Source organism: Mercenaria mercenaria, chromosome 3 (genome assembly GCF_021730395.1).
Source record: "Mercenaria mercenaria strain notata chromosome 3, MADL_Memer_1, whole genome shotgun sequence".
Classification (NCBI taxonomy): Eukaryota; Metazoa; Mollusca; class Bivalvia; order Venerida; family Veneridae; genus Mercenaria; species Mercenaria mercenaria.
Window position 1 is genome coordinate 5,160,943 of NC_069363.1, and position 21,150 is coordinate 5,182,092.

The following is a 21,150-nucleotide window of genomic DNA, read 5'->3' on the forward strand; positions in this document are numbered from 1 at the left end:
AAACTGAGGTCAGGTTATGTTTGAAGATGAGGAATGGTCACAGGTTACATCTGTATTAGTATCAATTCATTCTTGTAAGCGGTATTGATGCTAGACGAAACGGTCCCATTTGGTTAACCAAGAGATGGCCTATAAAGCAACCTAAGTCCAAAATAAGGTCAAAGTCAAGGTCAAACTGAGGTCAGGTGATGTCTGAAGATGAAGAATGTTCACAGGTTACATCTGCATTAGTATCAAGTCATTCTAGTAAGGGGTATTGACACTAGACGAAACGGTCCCATTTGGTTACCTCGTATGAACGGACGGACGAACAGGACGATCACTATATGCCTCCCGCATCAGTAGATGCCGGGGGCATAAAAATATCTGTCTATAAGAAATGTCTTTATTAAAAGAAAACCTGTTTTTTGCACTTGCAACTGGGCTATTTATTTGATAAGAAACCATGATTCCTTAACATGATGATGTATTTCTGTGTCAAAATGTGTTCAAATATTGTACTGCTATTCAAATTCTTACTGTATTAATTGTATTATTCGTGCTGTTCTTTTTTTAATTTTCAAGTAATTCGTCTGCCTTGAACATTGGTATCTCAAAATACTGCACCACAACCGTCATTTTAAATATTGATATCTGATATTAGTCTGCTTACCGACTAGATAATCTTTTTTTATTTTGTTTTATTTCTCTCATATTCTGACCGTATTTCTTGGCTCTGATTATCTGTTTTAAGAAGAAAAGGGACATAATTATACAAAATCTGAATAGCCTCAGGAGTTATCTCCTGGGAATAAAACTTTCAATATTCAGGAAAATTGTCAGAAAATCTGTCTTACAGTATATTAGAAAGAAACTATCAGATGTGTCTGAATTTCAGACCAAAGATATTGATGATTACTAGTGTAGGGATCTGTCAAAATTTCGATGATGATTAGTAAGTTCAAAACTGCCTGATCATCGATGTCATTATTAAAATCAGCAGGGCTTGACAAATTCTTTGAAAGTAAGTCATCCTGCTGTAGGAGCTGCCTAGAATTTTCATGATTATTTGGTACAAATATGATGAGATAACAAAAACAAAATTTAACATGTTAACTACAATACAATTTTTATTTACATGCAACAGTTCACCTTCTATTCTAGTGCAAACAAGGAGATTCATTACAAACTGTAGTTCAAACAACAATAACCTTTGACTTCTATATCATCAAAGCAATTCAGTCTCTCATCCTGTGTTACCCACATACTCGTATATAAAGTTCCACCAAAGTAGCTGCAATGTATCTAAACATAATTTCAGTCTTTAATTTATTTAACAATGACCATGAACTTTAAAGAACCCTGACTAGATTAAAACTGTTATTGTTTTATCTAAAATTCTACTGATTTTTTTTGGTCTCGGAAAAGGCAAAATTTTAAACAATTAATTGCACAAACATACAAGGGCTGAAAACAACAAAACAATGAAATCTAACTTGCAATTAAGATATATAAACAATATAACATAAAATTACTTTTTACAGGAAAAAATGAACATTCTTTATCAATATCCAAGATGACAAAAGAAACAATATATTGCTAAAAATGGTCCAAAAACGTACCAGTAACCACACCATGAAAATCTAACAAAATATCTGTTACATACAACAGGCAGAAACCTTAAGTAGCTCACAGCTTAGAATTCAATGAACTATAATTACATATAGATAAGACTTGAACATGAAATTTAAGTATCTGCAAAGTCTCATCAATTTCACTTGAGCATCTAGACTGTCATTTCACTGTACATTTTAAAATCTTTTCCAGTTTTGTGAACACAGTGCAACAGTACATTCCCAAAAAATTCCAGTTGCTTTCAATTAAAGGTTAACCTTCTTAGGCACTGGGGCAGTGGGAACCATGCAGGGATTCCACCCCTTCATAACATTGCAAGTAAGGAGAAGGGCATTAAATTCTTTGGTTCCCTAACTTTTGGCCCAAAAATACTTGCTTTTTAGCAAAAAATAAATAAGAATAACAAGCAGATTCTGAAATGGTATCCTGAGCCTTATCAACATAAATGTTTGACCTTGAAAAAGCTCTTGTTGCCTACAAAAACACTTATATCTTCAAATTGTATTTCTGTTTGGTCCAGATGTCTCATTCCTTACTAAGTTATTAACCTGAAACAGTTTAAACATTTTTTCTTTAAAATATCTCATTTCCAACAGAACTTACTTCAGTAAACATATTTCATATTTTAAGTACATATGTAATGATGGCCTTGGCCTAAGCAAACCAAAATACAACTGTACCTTCATTTCTATAAAGTTTTACCTCTCATTCCAAACTGAAACCCAACTTTTTTTTCTATATTTAGTAACACCGTCCTATACCTTGACCAAAGCAACCCAAAGTTTGGTCATAGTTCCTAATTCCTAACTAAATCAGACTAAAAAACCATTTTTCTGTACAGTAAAATATAGATCTCTCGAAGTCGCAAGGAGATGAGCAATATACTCCAGTTATCCACGGTTTTGAGCCATCTGTTAACCAACCAAACCTGGATAGGCCAACTAAAATTGGAAACTTAAGATCACATTCTTTGTTTACACATAACCATCGAAAGGAACTGTGATGTGTGATAAAAGCACACAATCATGTGACATTTTCAAACACATTAAAAACTTGACCTTATCGGCGTCTGTTTTTCAAAAACAGTAGTAACCAGTAATTATGTTTCTTTAACTCAATGCAAGCAAATATTGATTTATCCACACGTATGTGGTCAAGGTTTAAGATGTATTTTACATGCATATTTTTTCTCAAAATCAAGATAGTATTAATTACCTTTCTCTCTCAATTATAACTTTAAACAATTTCTTTAATCCGCTAAAAACCAACATTTTTCTGTCTCAGTTACATTTAATTAATTCACACAGACTGAATCTTATGCTCCAGCAATTGAGTTACAACGACCAGCCAAGGTAATTTCAAAAATAAGTTATAGATCATATTAATTGCTAGAGACCATGACACTTTGGAAAGTGTTGTTTCACTATATCTAGTAACAAAGATATTGAACTAAGTTATCTACCAAAAATTTATTACTTGTTATCCATAAAAGCTATACTTATTTACCAAGTTTGATCTAACTTCCTCTTTCCTAACTCAAATTATATGAGAAAACAATTTTTCTATTTTTAGTAAGTCCTGATCTTGACTTTGACCAAAGCATAAAACTGGCCTCCATGAAAGCTTTCTGTATTTCTTGTTTGGTTACAATACCATATTCCTAACTGAAACTCCAGTGACCAAAACAGATACATATGTAAGTACTAAAAGCCACATAGCCTGTGTTCCTCAAGCAATTTCTCTAAAACTTGAAGGGCCACATTTCCAAATAGCAGTTAACATTAAATACAAATCCTAAAAATGTCCTGGGTATAGCAAAAACAATAAAGTCACTAAAAAAAGTACTATATACATATATACACACATACGAAGGGCAAAAATCGTGCTTTTATCTTGCAATTAGACTGAAACTTGCAGGGCCACATTTCTTTATTATAGTTCACATTTCTACCATGTTTTACTACAGTCCTTCATACCAACTTTTGTGACATGACCCTGGCTGACAGCACCAAAACTATATCCCTCAGTCTTCAGTGGGGAACAAAAAGAAGCTTACAAATAAAAATAAGTATTCATGATAAAATGGCATAGTGAAGTACAACAGAAAAAGAAAGAACATTTAGTTTTTATCGCTGTGAAAAATCAAGGATAGCTGGTAAAAGCTTGGCCCTTCTTGCCTATACTTGGCCCCTACCCCACTATGAAATTGCTCCTATATCAATGACCTTTTCTCTGCAGAAAATAATGACTGAAAAATCCATCTGACCTACTATACAATCTCTAATTTACTCACTCTGAAAGTATTTCCTGTCATAATAATTATTCTCTGCAATGTTATCAAAATTAGCAAAAACAAAATGATTTTGAGAAAAAACCCCACAAAACCTCCCTTCTCACACCTCCCCCCCCCCCCCCTCCCCCCCAAAAAAAACCCTGAAAATTTTTTTTTGTCCATATGACACTTGTGCCTCCTCTTTCTGTCACTCTATTTTCATACATTACTTGTTAACAATGCAAGACTAAGAAATGTACATACATTTCCTTAGGTTGGGGGTATCATGCATGATGGGAGTGGATTAGGGGTATGGGTATGGATACAAGCATCAAGATACAGCTGAAACTCAGTATCTTCAACTCACCCATCTCAAAATTCCAGTTATCTCGAAGATATTTTCAAGACCTGTGCACAAAATATCATTCTAAGTCAAATAACTACGGTAGGCCTGGAACTGATATTTCCTGTGAAGTTTAGTAGAAATCTGCCCTGAGGATTAAGGGAAGTTGCCAAAGCATCAAAAAATTTGACAAATAAATGCCAATAACACTGCTGAAAATCATTTAACCAGACTATGCCAATGATAAGCACAACTAAGCTTTGCAATGATCACTTTCATTAAGTTTGGTGTTCCTCCTGGTGGTATCAGTGCAGTTGTGCAGACAGATAAAATACTTTTGTAAGGTTGAAAGGTCACTCTTGAACAGTTTGGTGAAAGTCTGCAAAATGATAAGAGAAAATAAGCAAAAATACCATAGTATATGATGAATCAAGGGCCATAACTCCACTGAAAATCAATTAACATGAACATGCCGATATGCATAACTTGGCTAGGCAATGATCACTTTGTTGAAGTCTCATTTTGTCTGGTGTAAATCCGCCCTGTGGTGTCAGAGGAGGTGGGAGATATAATAATTTTCCTATAAATGGTTTCAGGACTAGGTCAAATTCTTTCTGAGATACATGCAACACAAAATGTCAAAGCTTTTATGCATATTAAGGTCCATTTTTTTTTTGATACATGCAACATTCAGGTGCAAAACTTCACAATGTCATGCTGAACAATATTCCTATAAGGTTTAATGATTCTAGGTCAAACACTTTCTAAGATACATGCAACTTAATGCCCTTTATACATATTTTTGACAAAGCAAAGGGCGGTTCCTCTGATCTTGAAGAATGAAGACCAAAAAATTACCCCAGGTGCATATCTTTACTTGCTGATTAACAATTCTATGAGGCCTAACTACTCCATGCCAAATACTTTTTGAAATATGCACCCAACAAATTCAGATGGATGGACAGTATGTACACTGGCAAATCGAAGTGTCCCCTGCCCCGACAAAAAAAGTCTAAAACATTTTAAGTAAAACAACTTCCTTTTCTTACAATCAAAGACTTAACTATGTAATAATAATAGCAACAAATAATCAGCAACAATGATAGCAAGAATAATCAGCAACAAAAGCCAAGTATGGTTAGGCAGTGCAATTTAAATACTTTCAAAGGTGAAAAACACATAATATCAGTAGCTGCCTAAAATAAAATCTTAGAATGTTATTATTTAGCTGTTGACAAACTGATTAACTGCTAGCTAGCAACCACACAAGTAACATCTCCAATGCAACTAACATTTTTCACTGCAGCAACTGTATAACTAACAGTTTTACTGCAACAACTAAATAACTAACATCTTCACTGCAACAACTACATAAATATAGCTAACATTTTCATTTCAGCAACTAAATAACTAATCTTTTCAATGTAGCAACAACATAATATCTTCAATGCAGCCATTTATCATCTAATATTTTCACAGCAGCAAGTAAGAAACTAACATTTTCAATACAGTTACAACATGTTTTCAATGAAGCAAGTACACAACCAATATCTTCAATGCAGCAACTATGTAACTAACATCTTCAATGCAAAAACTATATAACTAACATTTTCAATGCAGCAGCTACAAAACTAACATCTACAATGTAGTAACTACATAATTTACATCTTCAATGTAGCAACTACATAATTTACATCTTCAATGTAGCAACTACATAATTTACATCTTCAATGAAGCAACTACATAACATATCTTCAATGTAGCAGAAACATAACTAAAATTTCAGTGTAGCAACAACATATTTTAATATTTCAATGCAGCAACTACATAACTTGCATCTTCAATGTATCAACTGCATAACTAACATTTCAATGTATCAACTAAAAACTAGCATCTTCAATGTAGCAACTACATAACTTGCATCTTCAATGTAGCATCCACATAACTAACATTTTAATGTAGCAAGTACACAACTTACATCTTCAATGTATCAACTACAGAAGTTACATAACAAACCATCTTCAATACAGCAACAATAAAACTTACATCTCCAATGCAGCAACTACATGACTTACATCTTAAATGTAGCAACTAAATAACTAGCATGTTCAACACTGCAACTACATCTTCACAGTAGCAGCTATGTAACTAACATTTTCACTGCAGCAACTACATAACTAACATCTTAAATGCAGCAACTACATATTTTTGTCACAGCAGCAACTACATAACATCTTCAACTTGGCAACTACATAAATAACATCTGTTTTACAGCAACTACATCGTTAACATTTTAATACAGTAACAAAAACAAATAAACTACTGTAATATCTTCACTTTAGCAACTATATACATCTTTTGTTTGTCAGGACGTGTCTAATTATCTGGAATATTTTTGCTATGTATGGCAGAGTTATGGTCTGGAAATGAAAAAGACCCTGTTAATACCATGTTAACCTTTGACCAAGAAGTGTGGCACTGACCTCTGAAGGTTGCACATGACACAACGTCTTATTATGGGAAATATCTGTGTCAATTAATATTAAAATCTCTTGATAGGATAGTAACAAAAATTCCTGTTAACCTTTGACAACTATGTCTGACCTTGGCCTCAGAGGAATGGGTCTTTGTTTTAAGCAAGATGTGTTGTCTTATTATACAGAACATTTGTGTAATGTAATATTAATAACTACAGAACAGACAGGAAAAGAAGTCCTGTTGACCTTTGATTTCCAAATGTGTTTTTGACCTTTTAGCTAGGGGCCTGGCTGCTGCACACAACACATGATGCCTCATTATCAATTAACTACTATCAATTATATCTCTTAATGGATCAGACAAGAAAAACTGGACAAACAGATAAGAGCAACTTATAATCCCTGGCTGAAACAGGACTACTAAGATTGTGAGCAATCAACCTGTAGCCTCATTTAAATAAAATAATCATATAACCTAACAACTGAAAATTACAGCAGTCTCCATGGAGTAACTTTAAACCTTAAGGCATGCACAACCTTCACTAAGTGCCTTTGTTTGGTCATGCATTACACTGCAACTACTGGTCTTATAGGAAAGTTCTACTGTCCTTTTTTCACTAAGAATAAACTAAATTTAAAAGTCTCATTATTTAACTATGACAATTGAAAAATAACAACTTGTTATATCTTTTAGTCCTACATTATTCAATAGGAGCTCCACAGAATTCTTTCTAGCAGCTCCACAAAGTACATTCCAATAGTTCCACAAAATACCTTCTCGCAGTTCCACAAAGTACATTCTAGCAGTTCCACAAAGTACCTTTTTACAGTTCCAGAAAAAATATTCTAACAGTTCCTTAAAGTACTTTTCAAACTGATGAGGTCTCTCTTTTCACCTTGCTTTTCCCAACTTTTTTCTCTGAGGGGGATTCAAGAAAATTCTTCACAGGTGTCCATTTGGAGAAGAAATCTTTGCTAACATGTTTGGCACTGATGGAAATTACATTCATGAATGGTGGAGGAGTATGTTGCTCCACCACAATGTCTCCACTCGACTCTTGCACAGTAACTTTTTTGCAAGAACTGCTGTACTCGTCCATCTCTACAATCATCCAGTTTGAGCCCTTAAAATCACACCTGCTAGACCTATCCCTTGAATGGAAACCATCCTCTTTTCCATCAACAGGAAGTTTAACCTTAAGTCCATTTGCAACAGTTTCAAGTCTTTGAGACTTGTATAAATATTCGAATTTCACTTGTACTTCTTCACCAAAAGTACTGCAGAATACTAAGAACCTATCCTCCCTTTCCAGGATTTCAACTGAAAGATGTTCAAATATACTTTCAGTTTCATCTTCGTCATGTTCAGAATCAAGTATACATTTGAAATCAAGCAAGCGCCCTGCTGCAGTACCATCTTTTAACGGCGTAAGGTCGACCACATAAGCCAGATCAAGATCAGCCAGAGTATTATCCAAAATCAACATTTCATTTGAGACTGAACTTGTCCCTACCATTGTTCCTAAGGTCTCATTTGCTAAGAAACCAAGCTGACATGGTACTAAATCAGTTCTGAAGATCTCCAAAAGCCGAAGTTTTCCATCTGCTAACGGACAGATCTGGAAACAATAAAAGAGCATACCAGAGGCAAAAATAGGAAGCTGGCGTAATTCACACTTCGCATACAGTTTGAGGATAATGAAAGTGGAATCATTCCAGTACACTGTACACCTATCTAAAATTTTTGTTCCTGGTTCAACATACTCGGCTATAAGAGCAAGAAGTTTTGTAGAGCTCCACTTGTCATTCTTCATATCATATATCACCAACTTTGTAGGATCAAATTCATCATCTTGGAGCAAAACGTAATCACCCGCTATATTCATTGTGCAATAAATGTGTGGTGGAAAAGCTCTGACAATTGACCTTATGGTGCCTTTGTAGTTGATTCTGCTATAATAGGTGTCCATCTTACAAGTTTCTATCTTATACCAGCACTTTGTGTTAGTATTGTATACACAAATATCAAAAAGAACTTCCTTCTGCTTTGACCTTGAACTATTCCTTGTCGTTCTTTGAGTAGACACCCTTTTGATGTACTTCCTATTTGAGAATGTAAATACAGCCAGGACATTCTCCCCTTCTGGGCTTTCACTGCCTTCTCCTGCTTCAGCACTCTTATTTTCTTCCACAGTCAGTCCATGTAAAACTCTTTGAAACTTTTCCCTCATCTCTTCTCCAAGCTCTGTATGTTTCTTCAGAATATCTTCCAAGTTTTTCCCTGCTTTAGGACAGTCAGTTTCTAAAGGACATTTCCGGACATTTTCCATCTCCTCAAAGTATTTTACAGTTGCAGACACAACATCAAGATGTGTTTGATCAAGAACGTCAACATTGTCCAGCCATTTAAACACAAAGTCACGAACACTGTCTTTAGTGCAGAACCTAAGGAAATCTTTTTCTATCAAATGTTGGACTTCTTCTGCTTTCAGTTGCTTGATTTCATCTTCGTATATCAATAAATCATGCATTCGATTTTCCAACATCAAACTGGTTACAGCTTCAACCTTTTTTATGGTGTGTTCCTTTGCCAAGAAATAGTACCCCAGACAGTTTGAAACATTTAAGGTGTCTTTCATGAACTTTCCACACTTCTCAATCAATTTATCTATCACGAAGAAAGTAGAAAGCTGAAGAACTTTTTTTATATTCACATTTGTGATCTCAACAGTATCATCTTTTATGAACTGGAGAAGTAATCTGAGATCTTTAATATCGCCTATATCTTTTGTCAAATCTAGTTCTTCTTTCTTTGAATCAGAGTACTGCCCGGTGAAGAGTGCCTGGAAATATTTGCTATTTTCACTCAAAACAGCTCTTTTGACCTTGACTTTCCTCTCCCCAACACGCAGAGTAATACCTGATGTGTCTTTAAGTTCCATGTTCAACAGATGGTGCTGAAAACAAACAAGATTAATTAATGGTTATACTTACTTAAATGTACCTAGAGCAATATAACAATTTAATTTGGATAATAACTTTGTTCTTTAAAGGGCAAAAGAAGAGAGTCCAAAAAGTATACCGGTATTCTCTAGGGATTTTTTCAAATAAGTATGCCTCCAGAAGAACATCAAATTTTCATTTGTAAACAGTCAGTAACATTCATTACTGCATATGTCGCTAAATATAGTAAAACAATTAAAGTCATGGATAGGCGCATGTGCCATCACATACATCCCGCTTTTTCCAAAACGGGTGTATAAAAACGTTTATGAGCAGCATGAGGCCAATATTAATGTTCGTGTGAGCTGGTATGCCAGATATCTATATCATATTCCATTACATACCTATATAAATTCTGTAAAAAAATCCACTTGTATTTCACAATTAAACATGAACAGGCAGAAAAAAATCCATATTCTACCTTTTAAATTCCGTATTCTACCTTTTGTATTGTATGCTGCTGGACTACTTTCATTAATATGCATGACCTGACACAGTTCTATAAATAGCACACATATAAACTTAATTTAACCTTTGCCATACCAAATTTCTATAATGAACTGGTCCGTCTTTCAGTTTGAACAGTATCATAAACTGTTAAAAGGGGTGCTTACCAAAAAGATACTGACTGAATGGCGAACAGTGCAGATCTTGATTAGACTTGATTGGTTGCAAAGGCAGAATAATTTGTGTCCAGCATGATAAGGGTTATGCAGATCTTTTTCATCATTGTGAGAATGTCACAAAACAAAGTTAAAATTGGGAAAATTTCTCCATAAATTGTCCAGATTGTGAAAAAAAGAGAAAATTATTATGATATATAAATAAAGAATTTTGTTCCATATAATATTTGGAAATGTTGGATGGCAGCTTTATAATTCTTATTAAGTAGCGTTTGTTCGCTTACTGAAAACTATATAATAACTTACAAAGTAGCAACTATTGTAAAATAGCAAAAAGAACTAAGTTTACAGTCATTTGGGAATTACAACTTTAAAACCGGGAAAAGCATACTTTTTAACTTTTAGACTGCTTCCTTTTACTGCAGGAAACTTGATAAGGGAAAAACCCTGTAAGAGCACTTAAGTGTTTATTGACATATTTAAAATTAAGATATCTGAAAATCTCAAAATAAGCAGTACACCAACATTTTGAACAAGAGCTCCGCCAAGCAGGGCAATATACGCCTGAAGGGTTACATCAGAGGATGGGAGAAAAATTTAACTAGAACTGTCACAGGAGTGACTCATACCCCCACCATACGGTCTTGTCACAGAAGAATGGCAACCATAAGAAATCTTAAAAAATACTTTGGAGTACTTCATCCTGGGCTTCCACATATAAGTAATACTAGTATAATACTAGTATAGTAATACTAGTAAATATATTAAATCTCTTATATTAGATATACACTAAAAGTGAATACAAAAAAACTGTCTTACCAACCCATGTTACCAAAGAAAAATGTTTTTACTTTTTACATAGGACTTATAATAAAAATGTTAGAAAAATACCTAAAATATTGAAAATCTAAAAATAGGATTTCTAAAAATAGACTAATTCCTGGAATTTAAGGGGAAGAAACTCAGTACAAAAGTTAAAACAAGGTACTTCCCTTAGCTCTAAGCCAATCGAATTGAGATATAGGAAAATACTCCAAATAACCTTAAATTTCTAGTAAAAGGGACACAATTCAAGAAAATTAGTGTCAGAGTTATGCACCTTGTGTCACATGATGTGGGTGATAGGTGGAACATCTATTTAAAGTCTGAATCAAATCCATTCAGTAGTAATGAGATATAGTGAAAATACAACAAAATTAACCAATAAATTCTAAGTAAAAAGGGGCATAATTATTGAAAAACTGGTGTCAGTTTATGCATCTTGTGTCACATGATGTGGGTGATGAGGTGAACATCTATTTTAAGTTTGAATCAAATCCATTTTGTAAAAATTGAGATATAGTGAAAATACATCAAAATCAACCTTAATTTCAAAGTAAAAGGTGACATAATTCATAAACTCAAAATGTGTCCATGGGACAACAGATGCCCCACTACATGACATTAAATGACATTTTTTCCAGGTCAGGGGCCAGAACCCTACAATACTGAATGAATCCGGATCGAAACCCAGTGTCCAACTGCACATGCAGCTAAACATTTCTGAAACTTTGGTGACTCTAGGTCAAATACTTTTGACTACGCACGACACACATAAATGACCCATTTAACTAAGTCAGGGCTATAACTCCAACAGACTGAATAATCTGACGTCCAAACCAGGTGCACAACTGCATATGCTGACCAACATCCTGTAAATTGTGATTCTAGTCAAATACTTTGAGCTTCCGACAACTTAAAATGACCAATTTTACTAAGTCAGGGCCATAACTCTACATGACTGGATGAATCGACACGATACCCCAGTGCACAACGCACATGACCAACATTCCTGTAACTATGTGACTCTAGGTCAAATACTTTGGAGCTATGCGCGACACAACATTAAAATGACCCATTTTTTTACTAAGTCAGGGGCCATAACTCCTACATGACTGATGAAATCCGACGCGAACCCCAGGTGCACAACTACATATGTGACAACATGCCTTAAGTTTTGTGACTCTAGTCATATATTTTGAGCTAGGCACACAAACATTAAAATGACCAATTTTACAAAGTCAGGGGCCATAACTTTACATGACTGAATGATCAGGACGCAAAACCCCAGGTGCACAACTACACATCTGACCAACATCTCTAAAGTTGTGACTCTACGTCAAATACTTTCAGAGCTACGCGCGACACAACATTTTCGGAAGGACGGACGGACGGAAGGACGGACGGACAAGAGCAAATCTATATGCCCCCCCAAGGTGGTGGGGGCATAAAAATTTATGTCAGAGTTAAGCACCTTATGTCACATCATCTGGGTGATGAGGTGGAACAACTATTTTAAGTTTTAACAAGGCAGTCTGAAAGACAGCTAAATCCCCCGCCACTGCTATGGATAGTGAAAGGGTAAAACCTTTGATTTTAGCTGTGACCTTGACCTTGAACTGACACGGCTGACTCATGAATTCTGCACAACGTCTTGATGAGGTGACCATTTGACCAAAGTTTCATGAAAATCCTTCAAGGGGTTTAGGAGATACAGAGCTGAAACCTTTGACCTTCAGTTGTGACCTTGACCTTGAGTTGACATGGCTGTCTCATGAGTTCTTGATGAGGTGATCATTTGACCAAAGTTTGATGAAAATCCTTCAAGGGGTTAAGGAGATACAGAGTGGACACTAAATGGAAGGCTCAAACCTTCGACCCTTAGTTGTGACCTTGACCTTGAGCTGGCATGGTTGACTCATAATTTCTGCACATCGTCTTGATGAGGTAATCATTTGACCCAGGTTTTATAAAATTCCTTTAAGGGGTTTAGGAGATATAGAGTGGACACAAAATGGAAGGCTCAAACCTTTGACCTTCAGTTGTGACCTTGACCTTGAGCTGACATGGCTGACTCATAAGTTCTGCACATTGCCTTGATGAGGTGATCGTTTGACCCAAGTTTGATGAAAATCCTTCAAGGGGTTTAGGAGATATAGAGCGGACACAAAATGGAAGGTTCAAACCTTTGACCCTAAGTTTTGACCTTGACCTTGAGCCGGCATGACTGACTCATAGGTTCTGCACATCGTCTTGATGAGGTGATCATTTGACCCAAGTTTTGTAAAATTCCTTCAAGGGGTTTAAGAGATATAGAGCGGACAATAAATGGAAGGCTCAAACTTTGACCTTGAGTTTTGACCTTGACCTCGAGCCAGCATGGCTGACTCATGGGTTCGGCACATCGTCTTGATGAGGTGATCATTTGACCCAAGTTTTATAAAATTCCTTCAAGGGGTTTAGGAGATATAGAGCGGACACAAAATGGCAGGCTTAAACCTTTGACCTTGAGTTGTGACCTTGACCTTGAACCGACAAGGCTGACTCATGGGTTCTGCACATCGTCTTGATGAGGTGATCATTTGACCCAAGTTTCATGAAAATCCTTCAAGGGGTTTAGGAGATATGGACCGGACACGAATTTGTTACGGACGGAAGGACGGAAGTACGGAAGGACGGACGGAAGCAGACCATTCCTATAATCCCTCCGCCACGGCGGGGGATTAATCAAATCCATTTAGTAATAACTGAGATATAGTGAAAATACAACAAAATTAACCTTAAATTCTAAGTAAAAGGGGACATAATTCATGAAAACTTGGTGTCAGAGTTATGCACCTTGTGTCACATGATGTGGGCACATGATGTGGGTGATGAGGTGGAACATCTATTTTAAGTTTGAATCAAATCCATTTAGTAATAACTGAGATATAGTGAAAATACAACAAAATTAACCTTAAATTCTAAGTAAAAGGGGACATAATTCATGAAAACTTGGTGTCAAGAGTTATGCACATTGTTTCACATGATGTGGGTGATAAGGTGGAACATGTATTTTAAGTTTGAATCAAATCCATTTGGTAATAACTGAGATAATAGATTTCGGGACGCGACGGGACGGGACGGGACGCGACAAAACTGACTCCTATATACCCCCCTCAAACATGTTTGGTGGGGGTATAAAGAACTAGACTGTTGAAGCCCAAAGGACAGGAACAACAAAGGGAAGAAATTCAAAAAAAAATCCTTACCAGGTACAGGTATGTCAAAATACACCTAAAATTGGAGGTATCATCCATGTTGTACAGGTTTTTTTCTCACCATTTTGGGAACATGACCCATACCCTTGCGATTGGGAATTTCGCGGCGTTTTTGCCAAATTGGGAAAAAGTACAAATTTCAATATCCATTCTTGTTAAAGCCAAAAAGAACACAATTACTGATTTTTATGTTTAATTAACTGTAACTCAGTGTGATAAGATTTACAGATCAATTTCACAGACTTTCATATTCTTGAAACAGTCAACAAGTCAACCCTGGTAAGTTGTGCTGGTGAAAGCGACTGATGACTTTGTGGATACATATCCTCATCAGACTGACCAGTGACTCTTGGCTAAGTCAACTTCGTGCAGCCGCACATATAGGTTCTTCGTCAAACTAACACTAACAAGCTTTTGATAATGATTAATAATTAAGGCTTTTAGAATTAAATGGATCAGATTGTCCTACAACAGATTTTTAAAAACAATCACAGAATTAAGCACAACTATAATAATTCGAAGAGAAAGTCATCTTACACAAATATTTAATGTTGAATGTTTTAATGACTGTAAGTCTGAAAGAAGTTGAGTCCATCATTTTTCAAATTTTTTTCCAAGCAATTTTTATCTGCTGACAGAAGTCACCAGGTTATTTCACTATGCTACAGAAGGTGATGATTGCATAACATTTCACCATTAAACTTCAAAATGAAAATTAAACGCTAGAAAGCTGTCACATGTAACAGGTAAAGTATGCTTGAACGTTCGTATCCGAAAAGATGTTATCCGAATTCCATAGGTGTTAAGTTGGTCTGCAGTTTGCAGTTCGCAATTCGAATTGCAAACCGCAAACTATTTTGCATTTTGCAGTTCGAATTGCAAACTGCAAACTGTTTAGCAGATTGCGATTCGAACTGAAAACCACCGTTTTGCAGTTTGCGATTCAAATTGCAAAATGAATTTTTATTTTCAATTCAAGATTTGTATGAACCGCGTTGCTTTCTGAGAATTTCACAGCTGTTATTGTTTTGGGCTTTTTAGAAATGAAACTTTAACAATTAAATCTAATTTGTACATTGTAATATGAATTACAAACTGCAAAACATTTTGCATTTTGAATTTTTATTTTGCGATTCACGATTCATATGAAGTGCATTTTTAGGCTTTGAAATTTAACATTTCAATCTAATTTGCACTTTGTAATTTGAATTGCAAACTGCAAAACACTTTGCATTTTAAAGTTCGAATTGCAATATGAATTTTCATTTTGCAGTTCGAGATATATACTGAACAGCAAAAGAAACTATCCACATGTATAACTGGGTTATTTTTAAATAAAATACTTAAATTGATATTTGGATGAATTGATATGAGGAATGAAAAATGGAAATATAAAGATACTGAGATTGAAGTTGTAAATAAATTTGGTTATGTTGGATTGACATTTACTAGACAGTTATCTATGAATTGTATGGTTCATGACCTATGTGTTAAAGGGAAAAGAGTACTAATCTCTATTCTAAATTCACTATACAACTGTGGTCAATTGTCAAAATCTGTATTTTTTAAAATTTTTGATTGTAAAGTTTGTCCTCAATTGCTATACGGTTCTGAAATATGGGGCATCAGGGCTTCGGAAATTTGCCGGTTTGTCGGTTTTGGACCGATTATTGACTTTTCAGACCGATTCGTGAAGTGAAAAAACGAAAAAAATCGGTCCCGTAAAAATGGAGAAAAGTATAAATTTCGGTCTGATATCTCAATACACGATCACCTGCCAAGCAGGAAATTGTTGGTCGCACCCTCAGATAATCAATAAACGTGTCAATCGGTCTGATTGTCACTTTGAAAATCGGTCCGTAATTAGCACATGACGCAATCAGCGATCTCCTTTAATGTTAGCAGACAGCCGACTGCCATGTATTAAACATTTTTGACTGGTTTCCAAATGTTTCTGACTGGATCCAAATCATTTCGACGGGGATCCACTTCTTTTATTTAGAATCAGACGGATGGTTTATTTAAAAAGGTTATGTTTGATCACGGGTAAAAAACAAATGGTCACTGCATTTAATCATGTACATTATAAGTCTTTGATTTAAAAAGACATCACATGGAAAACCGCTAAAAATATTTTTTATAATTACTTGATTTGAAAAAATTACATGATTCATTTGTTGGGGCTCCAGTTGAAACTAGTGCAGAAAATCGTCTTTGAAACAAAAAAGAAAAAGCAAAAAAAACTGGACCGGCAAACATGAATGATAAAGAAAACCGAAGTGGCGCTGTTTATCAAATTGGTCTTTTAAAAAACGTTTCAGAATGAAATTTTGTTTACATCAGAAGAGAACATATAACTTTATATAATGTAGTTGCTTACTGAAGTACAACGTAAGTGAAATGAAATATGCGTGGCCAACCCGCGTGACCTTTTGGTACTATATGAAATTCGATCTCAGTGTTCACATAACACACATTCGGTCCGCGACAGAGTATTCCTAAAATACTGAGGCTGTTTAGCAGAGAATATGTGTCGTGTAATTCACTTTGACGCATTGTATTTTTATAGAATTCCGTCAAAGAATGAGGAAACATCACAAAGTATCTGCCGTGTATACGGTACCAAAGTCACGTGCGTTGGCTTTTAGACTAGTTACGTACACGGTGTCAATGCCGGCAATTTTATCCCTGCAGGAAAGCAGGAAAAACATCGAAATTTAAACAAAGTAACGATCACACATAACACTGAAACACTAAGTATCATTACCTTGGACTAACTTTCTCTGCATCAGGATCGTTTCTAAAAGCTCGACAACATGTAAGCCAACAGGCTGAAAAGGCCCTTTATCTCCTCTTTACTAAAACAAATAATGCTGATTTGCCACCAGACTTAACCATTAAACTTTTCGACCATACAGTTGCACCAATTTTGACATATGGATCTGAAATATTTGGTTATGAAAACCTTGATTTGTTAGAAAGAGTTCAAAATAGCTTTCTTAGGAGAATATCATTCTCTTGTAAAAGTACCCCTAAATATATGCTTTATGGAGAATTCGGGAGATATCCCATATATACTGATGTATATACTAAAATGATTTCATTCTGGTCTCGCTTAGTTTTGGGCAAGGAAGACAAGTTATCACACAAAATTTATACCTACATGGGTGGTTTTCAAAATAATGAAGCTTTTTCTTCTCTCTCACCTTACTTTAATTCAGTTCAGTTTTAGAATGTGTTTTGGAGCAAAATATATCCAAATCAATGTACTCAATAAATGTGTGGAATTTTATCTTGATGGCTCAAGCAGTTTTAAAGTTATATTAAATTATATAGCTAATTTTGTCCCCTGTGCACCCAAAAAAGTGTGACATTTTACATGAAGTATAGTTTTCAACTGAGGTTTACTTTTTAAAATCATGCTTTATTGTTACAGCTGTGGCTTTTTAATGTAACTTAAACTCTGCACATTTAAATAAAATACTTCTTTTCTTTACCTACATCTTATTGTTAACACTATTTCACATCTTGTGATGGAACCCTTTTCACGAAAAATAGTGAAAAAAATACTAAATTTAAATGTTGAACACTACAATTTCATAACCCTATTACTTTTCTAAAGTCTTAATGTTTTTCTAAGATCTTTATCCTTTCAGCTGTGAAGACACAGTATGATTTTTTTCTTTAATAAATCGACTTTCTCAGAAACTTGATGAATGTCTATACACCTAAAAATGTCCCCTGTGCACCTTTTCAGTTGTTAAGTGTCAGATATCTTTTATTCTTTAAATAAAATGGGATTTTACTTTATTTTCCTTGAAAGGGAGTTACAACAGATACAAAAGCAGCCTTCAACTTCACATATTACTGACTGTTAAACATTCACAAGGCCAAAAGTGATGTCCCCTGTGCACCCTTTTTATGACATATATCAATTATCATAGCATTACTGTAATTTGTGGTGGCATTTCTTTATTCTTAGCAGTGTGTATGCAAAATTTAGGCATTACTTGATAATTTAGCATTATATAAGAAACCCTGGACAATTAAAAATTCATTGTTTGCATTTTTTCCGAAGTTGCCAATTTTCAAGTTTAAAAGTGGAAATATCAATTTTATTGCTTCTTAAGCTCTTAAGTTTACCTAAATATGTAAATGTTCACTAGTAAATATTATGTAGTTAAAAGAATTTTACTTACCATGAACATATTCTATGAATAAATATTTTGATACAATTTGTCCCCTGTGCACCCTTTTTAGTAACATTATAAAGTATGTATGAATTTTACTATTCCATTTTATCATGCATGGTATTTTGTCATTTTTCTAATATGAATAAGCAGTTCATTTAAATTAAATGATTTCAGTTTGTTAGTTATGTATAAAGTCACTTATTTTTCATTTAAAGCATTACATTTTGTTGAATTTTCATGGTTTTGTAGTGAAAATTTTCAATTTTGTAGTTATTTTATGGAATAAACTTTTTTTTGATAGTATTTGTCTAAAGTTTATTACCAGTAGTCTTTTTATGAATAGAAAACTAATAATGGATGAATATTACACTGATCTTCAGTATGTCCCCTGTGCATCTGTAAAATAACTCAATTTTGAGTAGACAATTCTAGAAATTAGAATTACTGGACATTCTTGAAATTTGGCATAAGGTTTATAAACATGCAACATGTCAGAAAAAAGTTGGTTTTATAATTATATGGTAGTTATTTTGCATTCAGCAACAACTTTTCTAGGTAAAGTTTTATTTTCATGTCAAATTTGTGCAGAAAGGGTGATTTTAAAAACCAATGTCCACAAACATATGATTAAATAAGTTTCAAACCGTACACATACACCCATTACTTATCATTTATGTTGAAAAAATTACTGTTATACATATTTCCTTGTCATAAAACCATGCAACATTTATCACCCACCTTACTGGAAATTCACTGAACTTTCGAATTAAAGGCTGAAATATTTTCTGATTGGCATTTCTCAACACTTCCCCAAAGTTATTTCCTTCAAATTTGAAGTATTTGCTATAATAAAAAATAGATGACCACCATCAGAAATAAGTTTGAATTTTCAACCCCTATGTCACACTTTTGCTTCATTATTTTGAAAACCACCCACATGCTGAATCGTCCCGATTTAAATTTCAAATGGATTAATAAGATAAGAGAAATTCTCCAGAGCATAGGTAGACCAGATATTTGGCATCAGCAAAACCAAATTGTCAATAAAAATGCATGTAAATTAGTAAAGCAAATACTTCAAGATCAAAATAAACAACAATGGCAAGCCCAACTTCAATTATCCAATAAAGGCAAGATCTACTCATCTTTTAAAAAACAAACTGAATTGGAGCCGTACCTTAAAATTCTTCCAAAAGAACACTTCATTAGAATGTTTAAGTATAGAACATGTAACCACCGCCTTCCAATTGAAACAGCCCGCTGGGATGGGACAGCCTTCCTTGATAATATTTGCAGGCTCTGTGACTCCGGCCTTATAGGCTCGGAACAGCATTATTTGCTTAAATGTACATATTTTAACCATGAACGACAATCATTTCTTCAGGATGCAAACATTGTTGATAATGAGCACAGTTTTGCTCGGCTCATGTCTAGCTCGAACGAGAATAGTTTAATTAGAATATGCAATTTCATAAGAATAATCTTAAGTAAGTTTTGATTAGCTTACATAGAAAATCTCTCAACAGCGTTCATTATGTACTATAATTTATTGCAACTTACATGTTTTATGCAGCAACTAATCCATGTTTATTATATATGCACTTTTTTGATTACTAAGCAGGTTATTCCAAGAAATATTACAACTTTTACTTAAAAAAAAAAAGTAAAGCACACTTGAATTACTGGGTCAAAACGTGCAGAGCCTAATTGCATTAAATACACTAAATATATCCGCAAATGGAACTACTTTTCCTTTATAAATTATCTGGAATAAAATTCTACTCTTTTAATTAGTTAAAATAGATTTGTTTCACAAATGTGATTAAAATGCAAAAGACATATCAAATTTACAAAATCCTATCTTATAATTATATGCGCGTGTCGAATAGCCAAAAATAGTGTCCTATAAATATATGCACTAATTATAGTAACCGGTTTTTGGAATAACCTGCTAGCGCTTAGTCATCACTAAATCACGTGTGTGAGGCAATGTTATGTGTAAAGTGGGTCACAGCTCGTTGGATTCAGAACCATGTTTGATCGAGGGAGACGTGATCTTTTCTCTGCATGTCTCATTGCCGAATTCCCGTTATTTATATAAATTATACCAAAAGTTGAAATGCACATATCTAAATTATCTTGACATCAATTGCAAATCGTTTGAACATACTTGAGTTCCCCCATAGATGACCAAAAAAAATGCTGTTATCTTGCTTCAACCTTTAATGTACATTGTTGGCTATAATATTTTCACTATTGGAAGTATAACTGTTCTTTGCAGAATATTTGTATTTCCTCATGTTGTACATATGTACCTGAGATGAAATAAAGAATTTGTCTGTCTGTCTGTCTGGTAACTCGCGGTGACCGGTAACTTAGTTTTAATGCATGACATGCTTATTTCTTTACTCTATCACGTTTTACAAAATATGTAATATTGGGAATGTGGTGGGTGAGGTAGCACCGATGTCACGATTTTCGTTTCGGACCGATTGAGTTATCAAAATTTCCGGAGCCCTGTGGGGCATATATAAGTTTGATGAACT

General features: G+C 34.5%; 1 protein-coding gene across 2 annotated transcripts in view; it reads right to left on the reverse strand.

The window, feature by feature from the left end:
- Positions 1-6,609: 6,609 nt before the first annotated feature.
- LOC123525545 (uncharacterized) overlaps positions 6,610-21,150 on the reverse strand; it is a 69,717-nt gene continuing 55,176 nt past the window's right edge. For both annotated transcript variants that reach the window (XM_045304673.2, XM_045304672.2), the window contains exon 4: positions 6,610-9,663. In XM_045304673.2, the coding sequence (XP_045160608.2) occupies positions 7,576-9,648 (2,073 nt within the window). In that variant the 5' untranslated portion in view covers positions 9,649-9,663 and the 3' untranslated portion in view covers positions 6,610-7,575. The remainder of the gene's footprint in view (positions 9,664-21,150) is intronic.